The sequence below is a fragment of the Scylla paramamosain genome, chromosome 13, assembly GCF_035594125.1.
Source record: "Scylla paramamosain isolate STU-SP2022 chromosome 13, ASM3559412v1, whole genome shotgun sequence".
Lineage (NCBI taxonomy): Eukaryota > Metazoa > Arthropoda > Malacostraca > Decapoda > Portunidae > Scylla > Scylla paramamosain.
The window spans coordinates 25,848,030-25,864,584 of NC_087163.1; the positions used below are offsets into that span (position 1 = coordinate 25,848,030).

General features: G+C 47.4%; 1 protein-coding gene across 1 annotated transcript in view; it reads right to left on the bottom strand.

The window, feature by feature from the left end:
• Positions 1-2,279: 2,279 nt before the first annotated feature.
• Positions 2,280-16,555, bottom strand: part of LOC135106579 (discoidin domain-containing receptor 2-like) — a 38,012-nt gene continuing 23,736 nt past the window's right edge. Inside the window, exons 4-9 of the mRNA XM_064015802.1 lie at positions 14,530-14,761; positions 14,036-14,183; positions 13,728-13,907; positions 7,158-7,291; positions 6,759-6,969; positions 2,280-6,626 (exon numbers count right to left, since the gene is read on the bottom strand). Coding sequence (XP_063871872.1) covers positions 4,942-6,626; positions 6,759-6,969; positions 7,158-7,291; positions 13,728-13,907; positions 14,036-14,183; positions 14,530-14,761 — 2,590 coding nt within the window. The 3' untranslated portion in view covers positions 2,280-4,941. The remainder of the gene's footprint in view (positions 6,627-6,758; positions 6,970-7,157; positions 7,292-13,727; positions 13,908-14,035; positions 14,184-14,529; positions 14,762-16,555) is intronic.

Below are 16,555 nucleotides of genomic sequence, written 5' to 3' on the forward strand. Positions count from 1 at the left end.
CTCCTGTAGTCTCCCTTTGACATTCAGATCGCCTTTTAAATTTGCCAGCATGGACACAAAGGAAAAGGCAAGAGAACAGGAAGTGCAATGAAGTAATTAAAGCATTTCTTGCATGGCGCTGCGAAAAAAAAAAAATACATAAACCTCTAGTAATGTTAAAATGAATAGTAAAAAGTAAAAAAAAAAATAATAATAATAAGATACAGCTTAAATGTAAAGGAATAGAAAATAAGAGCTGAAATCTACAAATTAAGCTGTTTTTTTTTTTTAATGCACTAAAATTATCAAGAACACATAAATGAATAAGAAGTTGTTGGTGATTAAGGAAAGAATTGTCAAGCAGAGAAAGGGTTGAGACGCATGGCTTTGTAAGAGTAAATATGAAGAGTAAACATCACTGCAGAATAAAAGTAATCAATATTGTACATTTAACTATGAATATGAAAGTATAAATGCAAAGACTAAGAATAAGGACCTGGTATAAAGTCAGTCTCTCTCTCTCTCTCTCTCTCTCTCTCTCTCTCTCTCTCTCTCTCTCTCTCTCTCTCTGGTTACGCGTAAACGAACCGACCACAAAATTATATCCATGGAAATTGTATTGCTTGGTTACGGTCTCGAGAATACCAGTAACGACACCAATTATCATTTTTTCCTGCTTTCTGCTTTGTCACAGGGCGGCTGCTGTACGTGAATGGCGCGGCTAAGGGGAGGGGAAGGGGGCGGCACGGCAAGGTGGAGGGGAAGGGGGAGGGCAGTTATCGGGGGTAATGGCTAGTTAAAGGGGGTGTCGCTGGCGGGTTGCAGGGGAGGGGAGGTGAGGTAACAGATGGTTAAAGGGGTCTAGTTGGCTGGTTTGGGGATTGCATTAGTTGGGGAGAAAGGCAGAGAGGGAGAGTGGGAGTAACTGTCTAAGTGTAAATACTTTGCTCAATACATTACGTCAGTTTTAAGTTCAAGGTGATGGTTCATGCCTTGGTGATGTGTTAATTCTGTTTGGTAATGGGTTAAAGGTGGATGTATGCGACTGGTTGTAAAGGAGTGGGAGATAGGGAGAGAGCAACAGTCTAGGAAGAAAAATATTACTTAATACGCAATCATTCATGGTGTATTAATGTTGATCAGCTTAAGTTACAATGGTTATGGAGAGATTAGCTTGCGTAGCCTCCTCCTCCTCCTCCTCATCATCATCATCATCATCGTGTGCCTCCTCTGCTCTCTAGAACAGTTACGTTCGTGTAGTTCATCACACCACTTAAAGCCTCCTCACCATATCGACTTACTATTATTTCTCGGGTGTTTCATTAAGTTACCTAAGTTGTTATCTTACACTTGGCGACGCGTGGCAGTGATGAGTGACGTCACGCAATACAACCGTCCCCCTCCCCCGCCCCCCAGAAATAATTCGTTATAACAAGTATTCATCATTACTCACCTAGTTCCCATTACGCCATCACGTTTCCTGACACTTAAACATGCTATATTTAATCTATTACCGAAGAATTATCAGTTATCCTTATCAGTTATCCTTACAAACTGAGCTTTATGGGTTAAGCAAACCAATTCTTCCCAACATCTGGTGAACCCAAACAAAGCGTCTCTTGTCAACCACACGCCACACCCGCCCTGAATACCAATAAGGGCAACTTGGGACGTCTATGCACTACAATAAGACAATAAAATCATGGTGGAGGAGAGCCAGGCGGGTTGGTAGCTTGGCCCGTCAGTCCCGCCAGGCACCACTCCCTCATAACTTGTCCACACTCACCCTCCCCTCAGCCGCTCCCTCGCCGCTGACAGCCTGCTCCTCTCTCACGGCCGCTCACTTCCGCTTCATTCTTCCTCCGGGGCACTCCATTCCTCTGCAGGCGGCGGCACGGCTCTCAAAGGAACCACGAATGCCATTAAATCTATGAAAAAAAAAAAAAAAAAAAAACAGTTTCCTGCGCACGCTAACTCCCACCGGCCAGCTGTAGTCTAGCGCCTTGAGGTCCCGCGCTAGTGTGCCTGTGAGCATGTTTTTCCGCCGCAGCCAATGACAATACAGCCTTTTCCCGCGTGAATTCGTATCGTGTTTATCCTCTTTTGTTTTTAAAGGAGCTATAGTTTATATGTTATTTTCTTAGCCTTTTATTTCGTGTTCTGATTAATTTTACATACTTGAATGAATTAAACAATGAATTAAGGCTCCATATTTTTGGTAGTACTATTTAAAACGGACACACACACACACACACACACACACACACACACACGTACGAAGGGTGAGAAAGGACACGTACACGTTCAGCCTTTTATTGTGCACACTGTGTATCTCAAAGGCTATGGGGCGGAAAGGAGCCTCCGAGGGACTCCAGAAGGCGGCAGGGTGAGGGTGAGAGATCTGAGGGGGATGTGTTGGGTGATGGGCGCCCTGTTGATCCGGAGAGAGAGAGAGAGAGAGAGAGAGAGAGAGAGAGAGAGAGAGAGAGAGAGAGAGAGAGAGAGAGAGAGAGAGAGAGAGAGAGAGAGTAAACGAGAATCATAACAAAAACTTAACTTTTTTATTGTATCACACACCACCCGACTTTTTTTATTATTTTTTTTTACTTAAGTAATAAATATAGCACAAAAAAAATTCTTCAACAAGCATAAATGAATAAAGAAGCAAAAAAAATGCCTTTCAAAACAGTACCACAAACATTTGCTACCTGTACAGTACGTCAGAATGCCTCGCTAACTGGCAGCGTAATGAGATAAATAATTACTTCTTTTTTTCTATTGCCTCTCTTAAGACTCCAAAAATATATAACCTTAACAATTACAGAAAGATCTATTTGACTAGGGCAGGTAAGGAGGGAGGGCAGGTAACGAGCAGAGGTTCCGTTACCTGCGTGTATACAAAACCTCTCTATGGACAGGTAAAGCCTAGATAAGTATGCCTTTTCTTTGACACTCTCATAGAAAACGGGTGAGGTATAGAAAAAATATACAGGTAACAGCTGCTCGTCGACTCCTGCGTGTTGCTGACGACACTGGAAACTCGGGGTCTCTTGTATGCATAAAGAATAAAAGAATACAATTTCATGCCTATTCACTGACTGCCTTCTTATTTCAATGCATCAGTAATCGAAATACAATTTATTTTTTAATGATCTAAAACCTGTTATAGGTATTTTAACTAAAGCTTATTAACTTCAGCCAGAAAAAAAAGTGTATAATTTATGAATATACACAGTCGATATATTTCGATGTATCAGTAATCAAAAACACATCAAAATATCTGAAACTCTTGTAAATGTTCATGTAAGTATGGATTATCAAATTCCCAAGACAGCTGGTGACTCGTGGCATCTCCTTAATTCTGCGCACATCATCACCTCACTGGGCGGCAGAGTCGTTAACACTTTGCATCACATGAACTGTAACGTTAAGATGCACAAGGCGTTACGTGCATCTTATCTCTATCATCGCCACTCACCTGACTCTAACTGACAGGTAGGAACAAGGAAGGGGGATGCCAGATACCACCAGTTGACTTGAAAGATGACATAAATCGCCTAATTTGAACTCCAGTGAACCGATTTTATTTCACATTGAGTAGATTTTTTTAGGCTTCCATTGTCGGCAGTATTACACAGAGTCCACGTCCAGTTGTTCCTCGGGTGTTTTGCGAGTGATTTGTGCGTTTCGTGAAGGCTTGTGGCTGAGGTTGTGTCGGGGTGACGCGGCTTCAGTGCCCCGTCTGTGTGTATGTCCCTCTGGAGACGTAGGAACCAGAGAGCGGTAGATAGAGTAGGTAGACGAACTGGCAGCAAGCCCACGAATGAGTTACGGCGCCGCAGGAGTTAAGTCACGTGCTACAGTGAAGGTTATGAGTGCGCTGCCTCCTGTGGAAGTAAACTGAGTCAGGATGGAGCTCGTATATAACCTTGCCGCGGGATAAACAAGGCAAAGCAAGTAAGCAACACCTCACCGACTCAGCACATTCCTCTTCCTCCTCCTTCTCCTTGTCCTTCCTCCTTCCTTCACCACATATCACAAAATTCCCCGGTTGGCGTCCGTCATGCGTTTCCTTCACTCTCAAGCTTTGTAACCACGCGAGTCCCGCCCCTCGCCAGTTCCCAGTTCCCACGTGTTCCAGCACGGATAGGGTGATTTCACGCCTCCTGGCACGGCCGCGTCCCCCAAGGTGCCAGGAACAGGAGGGAGGCAGGGAAGGACGGAGAGATACGAGGGAGGCTAAGGGAGGGAAGGAGGGAGGGAGGGAGGGAGAGGAAGGAAACAGTGTTATAGTGTTATCCCTCCTGGCTTCATTTCCTGCTCCTTGTTTCAGTCACTGTGTTGGTTCTTCCCTCCCCCGCAGCTTCATCTTTTTTTTTCTTACACGTTTTGGTATTTATTTTCTCTGCACCGGCCTCACTCTCGTTCGTTTGGCTTTCAGTACTTCTCATTCGTTTTCCTATTTCCACGAAAATATTCTAGCGTCAGTTGATGCAAGACTTTCATGGGAAGCAGATTCTTTGTTTTTCGACTAAGCATTCATGGTGTGTTTCTGCACGCTTTTCACTATATTTCCTTCATTCTTTACTGGTTCTTTTTATCTCTCTTTTTGGTTTGTTCATAAATTCCAAAGACAAGTAGTCACATCCTGGGACGGCTTCCTTACATCAGTGTGCCGCCGCTGCCTCCGCCACACACACACACACACACACACACACACACACACACACACACCAAGAGTCTTGTCTCATTGAAAATATCGACACGGACGCCAATACGTCGGATCAACTCTCTTGAAACAGACACGGTGCGCTTCACGACGCATCCGTCACTTCTCGGTGTTGCGCAGCTTTTTAGCGGCGGAGAGATCAAGCGAGCGTCGTTAATCAAAGTGTTCGTTACGTCACACTGGACACTGCCATCAGTGCAGCAGGTGGCGCGGCGGGCGGGGACTGTTCCTCCTCAGTCCTGGTAGTCGAGGCAATAGCCGAGGTTCTTGCGCTGCAGGAACATGAGCACCTCCCAGAAGGGCGGCCGCTGGCGGTCGCCGGGCCTCCAGCAGGCGGTCATCATGTCGTACATCTCGCGCGGGCAGAGCGGCGGCTGTTGCAGTACCATCATGGCGGCGCCGTCGCCGTGGCAGCAGTGGGACACGTTCTCCAGCACGCCGTCGTCGCTCAGCTCGGCGTAGGGCTGCTGGCGGGCCAGCGTCAGGATCTCCCACAGCGTGACGCCAAAAGCCCACACGTCACTCTTGCTGGAGAACCTGCCCTGCAGCACAGACTCCCACGCCATCCACCGCACCGGCAGCAACGGCAGACCCTCGCCGGCGCGGTAGTAGTGGCTAGCGTACAGCGGCCGACTCATCGCCAAATCTGAGACTTTGAGGGTCAGGCCAGGCCCGACCAGGCAGTTCCGCGCCGCTAGGTCGCGGTGCACCACGCCCAGAGCCTCCAGGTGCCGCATGCCCGCCGCCGCCTGCACCGCTAGGTGCACAAGGCTCCCGTAGCTGATGACGGGCTGCTCGGCGGCACCGCACGCCGGCACAGTCTCCTGGTGAGTGTGTTTCCTGAGGAACTGGTGCAGGTCGCCGCAGCTGAGGTACTCCGCGATGAGGCACAGCGGGTCTGAGCGCGTCACCATGCCCACCAGGCGCGCCACGCAGGGCTCCGTGAGGCGGCTCAATGTCCTCGCCTCCTGGTGGAACTCCTTCTTGGTGATCTCCTTGGCCCCGGGGTGCAGCTGCTTCATCACCACCAGCCGCGAGCCGCTGCGCCCCACGTCATCCACGCGGCACAGGCGCACCACTCCGCACGGGCCGCCGCCCAGCGTCTCCATGGGGTGCAGGCGGTGCCGCGCCAGCTCGGGCGCGGGGCGCTCGTAGTTGGCGTCGGTGACCTCATCTTCACTGTAGGCCACGGTGCCCGTGACGCCCTGGATGCTGGGCGCCTGGCAGTACTCAGCGGCACTCAGGTATATCTCTTGGGGCGGAGGCGGGATGGGTGGCACTGGTGGGGCCTGGGACAGCGCGGTGGCGGGGTGCTTGGAAACGTCCGGGAAGGGTGGCTTGTACACATCAGAGAATGGCGGCGGCGGGGTCATGTTGAGGTCAGGCACGGCGTAGTCCACGGAGTCCTCGGCGTCGAGCGGGAAGGGCGTCTTGAGGAGCGTGTCAGTGCAGTCCGTGGACTTGCCGACACTCTGGTCACTGGAGGTGGTGAGCGCGGTCTTGTACGGCTCCTGGTACAGGGAGGAGCTCGCCTCGTCGTCCACCGCCACGTGGCCGTAGAGTTTGCCATTGGCGCGCGAGTAGCCAGTGGTGACGGAGGCCAGGCTCAGGTTGATGTGCAAGTCTTTCATCTTCATGGACACCTTGCGGTTCTCAGGGGGAGGAGTCTGCGGCTGCGGCTTCTCGGTGGCCTGAGTGCCCCTGGAGCGGCGGTAAAGCACGAACAGCACGACTGGGATCACGGCGAACACCACTCCCAGCGTGACCAGCCCGCCCACCAGCAGGCCCGAGGGGGCAGCCGGCGGGGGTTGGGGTTCGGGGGGCGCGGGCGGTGATCGAGACTCAAACACCTGGCCCTCCACCAGCGGGTTGGTGACGGTGGGCGCCTCCTCCTCTGTGGCGTTGCAGCGGCAGGGCACTGGCGGGGGAAGAGAAGAGGGGAGACGAAAGGAAGGGTGCATAAGTACTTGGGAATACATCACTGCATGGAAAGCTTCATGTCAAAGAGCATGTGGTGCGTGTGTTTGGCAGGTACAGACAGGAGCCTCACCTGAGTCAAAGGCGACCTCTGAGATGAGTATCCAGCGCAGCGCGAAGAACAGCTGCAGCTTCACGTACTTCGCGGTGGCGCCGTGCAGGCGGATGGTGACGTTGCGTGCGTACTCGAAGATACGGTCCACCGCGTACTCGTATTCAACAGCTGGTTGGACGTGGTAGTGCTCACCGCCCACGCTGAACAGCACCCGCGCCCGCGAGAACACCTGCCGGGGAGAAAGGAGGGAGGTGGGTCAGTGCTGTTCAAATCTTTCTGGTACAGAGGGGAGATCCATCGTGACTCAAGTAATGAGAGATGAGAGGCGGTCGAGAGGGCACCAACAAAGCCATGGCAGGTGAGAAAGCACTAAGGATACGAGGAAAAAGAAGGGGACACGGGGGTAGGAGGACGCACCTGCATGTCCTTGGTGAAGAAGTTGTTGGTGTAGATGTGCACGGCGGAGAAGTTCCTCACAGTCTCGAACTCAAAGGTCATCTCCACGGGCTGCTGCTGGCGGCTGTCGTTCTTCCAGCCGACCCACTCGTAGCCTGCAGGGGAGAGAGTCGTCCCGTCCCGTCAGCAGTCCCGCAGCGCCACTTACAACCCTCAGCCCTTAACGACGCTACACTTACACCGACCACACCTGCCTGGAACTCAACCCTGAACCGAAGGTCCCGCATACCATATCACTTATATTCCCTCATATACTTCACGATGCACATAAAAACCATCACCTTCACCCCTTTCCCCACCTTTCCTGCCTCCGCCTAACCGTAACCCGGCACCTTTCCCTCCTTACCCTCACCCTCTCTCATCTCCACTCTCCCTGCTCGCACCGCTGCCTCGCCTCGCCCACATGCAGTTAGCGTAAAACAATCTCCGTTTTCTCTTGACCCGAAGCTGAGAACAAAACACAGTTGGTCTCCTTTACAACTTGAGTAAACCCTGAGGCGGAAGAAGAGGAGGAGGAGGAGGAGGAGGAGGAGGAGGAGGAGGAGAAGGAGGAGGAAGAGGGGGAGGAGGAGGGACGTGAGGTTACGGATGCAGATAGCTAATAAGAAGAACCAGTCACTTGGCGGGCCAGAAATAAACTACAGAGAGCTAGATGACTCCTCTCTCAACGCCACCCCGATGAAAACCGTCGCGGGAGGAGCCGAGTGTGGGACGCCGGGCGGTTGAGAAATGACGCGACGGTAAAAAAAGAGAGACGGAGGGAGCGAGAAGAGTGAAAGAGGGAGAGAAGGAGAGGAGATAGAGAGTAAGGGAAAAAAAAAAGGCTTCGTGCATATAAAACCGCGCGCGCTAACTAATCAAGAGGTCCGGAGCAAGTGAACCGTAACCGTAACCGTAACCCACGCCTCAAATATACACTCGGAACGATGAGCGAGACGGTCAATTTATAACGCCTTCCATCACCTCGGCCCAGGAAGAGGAGGAGGAGGAGGAGGAGGAGGAGGAGGAGGAGGAGGAGGAGGAGGGGGAGGAGGATTACAAAAGAATACAAAGGAAGATCAGACAGCAGCAGACCTTGAGATCCTTCTTACTAGGCTGTTTAGGTAACTATTCTATACTAACTACTTGTGAAAAAAGGCAGAATTGTACACCAGAAGACAGGATAGTGCAACATAACAGACATGGCAGTACTGCAGAAAAAGATAGGATAGTACAATAGAAAGACAGAATAGTACAGAAAAAATAAACATGATAACACAGCAGAGGAGGAGGAAATGGAGGCGGAAGACGAGAATAAAAAGGAGAAAGAAAGAAACGACAGGATTAAAGCGCCACTGAAATATAGGGAACAAAAAAAAAGGAGAAAACAACAAAACCAAACCAAACAGGAAGACAACATGAAAGAGAAAGACAGAGAGATAAAAAGACGACGAAAACAAGGTGGAAGCGAGGTACAGGAATAAGAAAAGCGGAGGAAAACAAAGCAAAAAGATAATGAACAGCGTCCGTGAGCGTTGAGGCAATGCAATTTTTAACACAACTTCATAAAAGAAAAAGACGAAAAATTAGAAGAGGGAAGAACGACAGACCGAGAGAGCGAGAGAGAGAAAGAGAGGGAGAGGTGGAACAGACGGTGATAGAAGGTGGAGGGAAGAGAAGGAAGAGGAGGAGGAGGGGGGTTCAAAGCTCAAACAAGCACGGAAAATAAGAAACCCAATAAATCTCACTAATCAGGAAGCACTCAAGCTGAACGTCGGGCAACGAAAGAGGAGCAAGTCTCGCCTCGCTCACACTCCTTATCTGAGAGCCTTCCAGTCCACACATTCCGAATATAGAGAAAACATGAACGTCTACAAGAGATTTAGTAGTAGTAGTAGGAGGAGGAGGAGGAGGAAGTGGTGGTGGTGGTGGTGGTGGTAGTTTATGATATAGAGAAAATGTGAGAAAAAAAAAAGTTTGGAAAAAGAATAGATTGGAGGAGAATTGTATGCATAAACTGAAGTAGGATGAAAAAAAAAAAAAAAACTGGATGTAAAAGAGGAAGAAGAAAAGAAAGAATAGTAAGACCCAGAAGATTTAAACGAAGGAAGGGCAAGAAGAAATAGGAGAAATAACTGAAGGATATGAAAATTAAGAAGTACGAAACGAAGAAGAAGCAAAAAGGGAAAGATGAAAGGAAAGAACAAAGGAAAGAAGAAAGAAAACACGCAAAAACAACTACGGAAGAGAAAAGAAGAAGCAGAACAACAAAAAGAGAAGAAGAAGAAGAAGAAGAAGAAGGAGAAGAAGAAGAAGAAGAAGAAGAAGAAGAAGAAGAAGAAGAAGAAACAAAGCAACAATAGGACACACATACAAAAAAAAAGCACAAGACGAAATAGGAAGACGAAGAGAGAGAGAGAGAGAGAGAGAGAGAGAGAGAGAGAGAGAGAGAGAGAGAGAGAGAGAGAGAGAGAGAGAGAGAGAGAGAGAGAGAGAGAGAGAAGAAGACATAAAGAAGTAAGAAGCGAATGCAGAGTAGAGAGAGAGAGAGAGAGAGAGAAAAAAAAAAAAAACAAGGATTATTTATGACTTGGTGAATCCCTCGAGGGCTGGGGAGGTACGACGGGGGTGGAGGGGGTGGGGGTGGGAGTGGGGGTGGGGGATGTAGGGGCGGTTCCAGGCATCTCCTCAGGTGTTGAGTTACGTCAGACTGAGTTAGAGTATCCGCGGTGCATAAATATGAGTGTTAGTTGCCTCTCTCTCTCTCTCTCTCTCTCTCTCTCTCTCTCTCTCTCTCTGGTGTTTCCTCCCCGCTTTTTTTTTTGTGTGTTTGTTGAGTTTTGTTCGTGTCTTCTTTTCTTTCATGTTAATATTTCTTGCTTGCTCTCTCTCTCTCTCTCTCTCTCTCTCTCTCTCTCTCTCTCTCTCTCTCTCTCTCTCTCTCTCTCTCTCTCTCTCTCTCTCTCTCTCTCTCTCTCTCTCTCTCTCGTGTACTGCTATCTTACCTATATCCTGTCCTTGTTTGCTTGTTTCTTTCCTCACTTCCTGTTTAATCCTTCCTTAAACCATTCATCCCCTACCCCCCCCCTCTCTCTCTCTCTCTCTCTCTCTCTCTCTCTCTCTCTCTCTCTCTCTCTACTGTCCTTCACAACATCACTATACAACACTATATATATTATGCAATCTAGCCTGACAAACCTGTGGGTCTTCAGTTCCACAGGTAGCCCAGAGCACTTCAGGTGGCGCCCCGCTTCATTAGTAGACAGGTGGACGCGTCGGGCAGGTGCAGCAGGAAGCGAAACAGGTGATTTCAGAATGAGATTATCGCGTTAAATTGCACAGATTAACTTGCAAGCTTATATTTTTTCCTTCCCTGGCGTTACTTGTGTCACAGTTCGGAGTCTCTCATAACGCTGCTTTTTTTTTTCTTTCGTTTTTATTTATTTATTTATTTATCTTTTATTCATGTGTGATATTAAGTGTTCTTTTTATGTGTGTGTGTGTGTGTGTGTGTGTGTGTGTGTGTGTGTGTGTGTGTGTGTGTGTGTGTGTGTGTGTGTGTTTAAACTTTTTTCTTTTTTTTAAGGTTCGGGTTTCGTTGTTTCGTTTGTTTTTTTTTCTTATTTTTTTTTCGTTTGTCTTATTTTGTTCTTCTCCTTTACTTATTTTTTATCTTCTTTATTTTCCTTTTTTTCTCTTTTTTTCCTTTTTTATATAAAAGTGTTATTATACCAAGGTTCAGGTTTCTTTATTTTCTTTTTTTTCCTTCTTATCTTTATCTTATCTTATTATTATCATTCTTTACTTTATTTTCTCCCATTTTTATCTTGTTCGTTCGTTCGTTCGTCAGTTTGCTTTACTTTCAAGAGTCGTTCATTTCTTCTCTCCATTTTCTTAAAACATCACTCAATCCCTTCATTATTAATTCTTTTCTTATTCTTCTTCTTTTTTTCTCTTCCTTTTCCTCTTCCTTTTTTTCCTCCTCTTCTCCTTTCTTTCATTCCCTCCTTCTCTTTCTCTTCGTTCGTGAGTTACATAAAGAAAACGATAATTTCTTTATAATTTTCCTACCATTCCTCTTTCTCCTCGTCCTTCTCTTCTTCTTCTTCTTCTTCTTCTTCTTCTTCTTCTTCTTCTTCCCTCTCCTCATCTTCGTCTTTCAAATGTTAAGAAAAATGTTTACTTCTTATTTTTCTAACATTAGCGAATATTTTTAATGGTATTTCTTTTTCTTAGTCTTCCTCTTCATCATCTTCCTCCTCCTCCTCCTCCTCCTCCTCCTCTTCTTTCTTCTTCTCTTTCCCTTTCTCTTCGTCATCGTCTTTGATTTGTACAGAAAAACGATCACAACCTCCCCCTCTCTCTCTCTCTCTCTCTCTCTCTCTCTCTCTCTCTCTCTCTCTCTCTCTCTCTCTCTCTCTCTCTCTCTCTCTCTCTCTCACATTCGTCTTTAATATTAGCGAGTTCGTTTGAATAATTCTCTCCTTGGCTTGATGCTTTTCCCAGAAGAGACCGCTCCCTCTCTCTCTCTCTCTCTCTCTCTCTCTCTCTCTCTCTCTCTCTCTCTCTCTCTCTCTCTCTCTCTCTCTTTAAGGAGGGAAAAAGGTTCAAGTTTTGCCAGATTATCTTGATTCGATTTATGATGTGGGGAAAGATTGATTTGAGTCCATTAAATTTCTCTCTCTCTCTCTCTCTCTCTCTCTCTCTCTCTCTCTCTCTCTCTCTCTCTCTCTCTCTCTCTCTCTCTCTCTCTCTCTCTCCGTCTCGTCTTTTAAGTCTAATATAATTCACACTTTTACTATATTTTTTCCGGGTTTTTGTGGGTACGTATATCAAACTCTCTCTCTCTCTCTCTCTCTCTCTCTCTCTCTCTCTCTCTCTCTCTCTCTCTCTCTCTCTCTCTCATGATAATTACATTCACGTTAATTATTTATAGATACAGACGAAGGGAAAGGAGAGAGAGAGAGAGAGAGAGAGAGAGAGAGAGAGAGAGAGAGAGAGAGAGAGAGAGAGAGAGAGAGAGAGAGAGAGAGAGCAGACTATTTCTTCCTTTTCCTCTTCTCCTTTTCCATCTTTCATCCTTTTCCCTTCTCTCCTTCTCCCTCTTCCTTCCTCCTTCTCCGTCCTTCCTTCCTCCTTCTCCTCCCTCCCTTCCTCCTTCTCCCTCCACCCCCGCAGATTCCTCCAAGCATTACAAGATTCCCTGGAGAAAAATACAAAGATGGCAGGAAGAAAAAAAAGAATAAAATGAAGGGATGCTGTTTTGGATCGTAAAGTTTTCATGGGGGGGACTTTTCTTTCCTTTTCCTTTTCTTTTCTTTTCTTCCCCAGCAACATTTCAATAGGAGATGAATTTATGGCGGAGTGTTTATGGAAAAGCGATGATTTATTAGGTAGGAAGGGAAAAAAAGAATGCAAAGACACAAGTATGAGATAAAAAGAGAGAGGCAGGCAGGCAGGCAGGCAAGGAGGGAGGGAGAAAAATGAATAACTGGACGGAAGAAGAATGGACCTGGAGAGAAGGTGAAAAAAATCATCATAAAATACGTTGTAGTTGCTTGTGAAGGAATATTTTGTGTTGTTTCCTTTTAACTTAAGCTTGACCGTTGCGAATTTGTGGGATGGGAGGGAAGATGGAGGGGAACAGCTGCAGACAGACACACAGACACACAGACAGACAGAGACAGACGAAAATGCAGGAGGGCAGGCAGAGAGAGTCACATAGAAAAACAAGCAGAAATAGACACAAACAGAGAGATAAACAGATAGAAAAACAGGGAGATGAATAGACAAAGTAAAGAGACATACAAGAACACACATATCTATACAAAAACATACAAAAAAATGAATAAAAAAAATAGATCTTGAAATATAAAAAAAATCTTCACGTTCTTCGATAAAATTCACATACGTAGATAAAAAAAATCATTTCACGATCATATGTAACAAAATAATAATAACATCAATATATATACATAAAAAAAAAAGTCCCACAGCTTGGTACACCTCCAGTTGCTTCCTCTCGCCTTTTGAGGTTAATCCGCGCGGCAGGAGAGGCGGACTTCAAACAACAAACGGCGCCACCCACACACAATCTCTGACAGGTGCTTATTCCCGTGGCCCTGATGGCGCAAACGAGACACACACTCAGGGTTTAGGGAGCTGTAAATCATGCCGCCTGGTCCTCTCAGGGTAGACCGCTCGTGTGTGTGTGTGTGTGTGTGTGTGTGTGTGTGTGTGTGTGTGTGTGTGTGTGTGTGTGTGTGTGTGTGTGTGTGTGTTGTAGGTGGAGTGGGGCGGGGCGGGTTACCACTCATCACTTCAGGTTTGTGGTCAATGTCTGAAAGTCGAGGGGGGAAGAACCAGCCGCCTTCAAGGACAGATGTGTGTGTGTGTGTGTGTGTGTGTGTGTGTGTGTGTGTGTGTGTGTGTGTGTGTGTTCGTTAACTAGAGTGATAGGTAATCCCCAAGCACCTCCCAACAGACGCCTGCCCCATGCATGATGCCGCTGCACGTCCCTCCTCCCCCTAACACCCTGAATGGCTCACTCACCCCTGCCGCGGCCCAGGGCGTCCACGCGGAAGTTGGTGTGGCCGGTCTCGCCGTCGGTGAGCTGGCCCAGGCCGCCGGACAGCCAGCCGCCGCGCCGCGTGCCGTCGTAGGTCAGGTCCCGCAGGTTGTAGTCCCCGCCTCGTGCGTCGCCGTCAGGCATCGAGTAGGACACCATTCCGTCTGTGGGAGAGTGGGAGAGGCGCGTCAGCACCGCGAGGAGAGGCGCGGGGCACAGGGGCACTGTGACACTCGCCAAGGTAACACACACACACACACACACACACACACACACACACACACACACTCACCTGTATAGCGACAGCCGTACAGCTCCACTCTCATGCACACGGTCCTTGGGTGGTCGCTGTAGGGCACGAACCTCACCCTGGCGGCCACCACGGGCGGGCTGAGCTGCGACGTCTGCGCCAGGTAGGTGTTGCTGTTGCCCTCCAGCAGCTGAGGCGAGGGTCGGGAGGGAGGGAGGGAGGGAGGACAGTCATTAATACGGAACAGGAGAGGAAAGCAAGTGTCCACGTGAGAGAAGACGAGGGGTGAGAAATATAACACGGTAAGAAAAAGGAAACACACTGTGAGAGAGTATGCACTGATATTTAGAAGATAACATTACAAAGCAAGAAGAAATTATACCAAAACAATACAGTAATCCTTTACATAAACCAGTCCCCCCCCCTACAATATTACACCTCCACCAAAATAAAACACTCCAAACACCATCTCACACACACACACACACACACACACACACACACACACACACACACACACACACACCATTACCCACCTCATTCCCATTCCCATCTCTGTGTGTGTTCCAATCTTCCAGTCCGGGCCGCCAGTACTGCAACTTGTACTTTTCCGCGTACTCTTTCCCCTGGCCGTTTCCGAACCTGCCCTGCACCTCCACCTTAGTCACCAGGTGCACGTCCCCCAGGTACACCTCCAGGTACTCCTCCTCCGCCCTGTGAATCACCTTCCGGGGACACCACGCGCCGCCCTGGATCTCTACGCGCGCCCTGGAAAAGAGAGAGGGAGAGGGACGTGAATGAAGGACTGAAAGAAAACTCACTCACTCACTCACTCACTCACTCACTCACTCACTCAATCACTAATTAACTAACAAGCTAACTGACTACCTAAGTAAATAAGTAGATAAGTGAAGAAGTAAATAGATAAATAACTAGCTAATTAACTAACCAACGAATAAATGAACTGATTAACTAATCCTACTAACTACATAAATGTGAAACAGAGTGTGGAAAGAGACTATTGTGAAAGAAAGTTACGAGTAGGGGATAATAGATGGAAATAGGTAGGTATATTTCATACAGGGACTGCCACGTGTAAGCCTGGTCGCTTCTTGCACCTTCCCTTATTTCTTATGTTCTTATGTTCTTATGAGTGAAGCGTACTGAGCAACTACTGATAAAATGAAAATAGACGAGGAATTACCACAGAAAAGTGAAAAAAAAAAAAGAACTCATACGACACGAGTAAAGAGTAAAGAAGCATCGAGTAACGAGACACAAAACTGAAAAGAAAGAGAGATAAAAAAAAATCGAAATAACAAAGAATGCAATTAAAATCAGAAACGTAAGGAAGAAAAAAAAAGAAAAAAGTAAAGAAATTAGAAACACAACAATAGATCTCAACATAAAACAAGGCACAGAGAGAAAGAGCAAGAGAAAGAGAGAGACAGAGAAAGAAGAGCAGTAGGGGGAGGGATGACAGAAATGGAAGGAAAGGTGAGAGGTGAGGAAAGGTAAAGAAACAGAAAGAGATAGAAACGAGAGAGAAATTGGAGGAGACAAAGGAGAAGAGGAGGCGAGAGAGGTAAGAGAGAGTAAGTAGGGCATAAGGAGAGAAATAAATGGCGGGAAGGGAAGGGAGGGAAAGAAGGAGAGGAGGGAGAGGAGAGAGAGAGGGAAGAAAGGGCATCGTGATTGGAATAAGAAGGAAATGCTGAGGATGGAACTGACATTTTCAAAGGCCGATGTCCCGCTTGATTCGGTGCCAAACATAAAGCCTGGAGGAAAGAGAGAGAGAGAGAGAGAGAGAGAGAGAGAGAGAGAGAGAGAGAGAGAGAGAGAGAGAGAGAGAGAGAGAGAGAGAGAGAGAATCATTTATTACAACAGTCTCCACGCATTCTCAGGTCAGTGTTTCGCTTCAGGCTCCGTGTGTGTGTGTGTGTGTGTGTGTGTGTGTGTGTGTGTGTGTGTGTGTGTGTGTGTGTGTGTGTGTGTGTGTGTGTGTGTGTGTGTGTGTGTGTGTGTGTGTGTGTGTGTGTGTGTGTTTGTGCGTGTGCGAATGGTCGTAGTATCCCAACTATTCCAACTAACAATACAAATGAACCCTAGACACACACACACACACACACACACACACACACACACACACACACACACACACACACACACACACACACACACACACAGGTAGAGGAGGACACAAGACAAAGACAAACAGCGACACACGGTAACAGAACTAAACCTACCACTACCACTACCACCACCACCACCACCACCACCAGCAACACCACCACTGCCCCACAAAAAAAAAAAAAAGGCTGTAGAACGACTCTCAACAACAGCAATTAGGGAAATCTGTCTCTGTCGTGAAAAGTGATGGTGAGAAGCAGACAGGTTGTGGCGAATGGATTAATAAATAGATGAGCAGGTGAGAGAGAGAGAGAGAGAGAGAGAGAGAGAGAGAGAGAGAGAGAGAGAGAGAGAGAGAGAGAGAGAGAGAGAGAGAGAGAGAGAGAGAATCATATGACGAGAGAAAAGGAAAAATCAGAACGAAACTTTGGA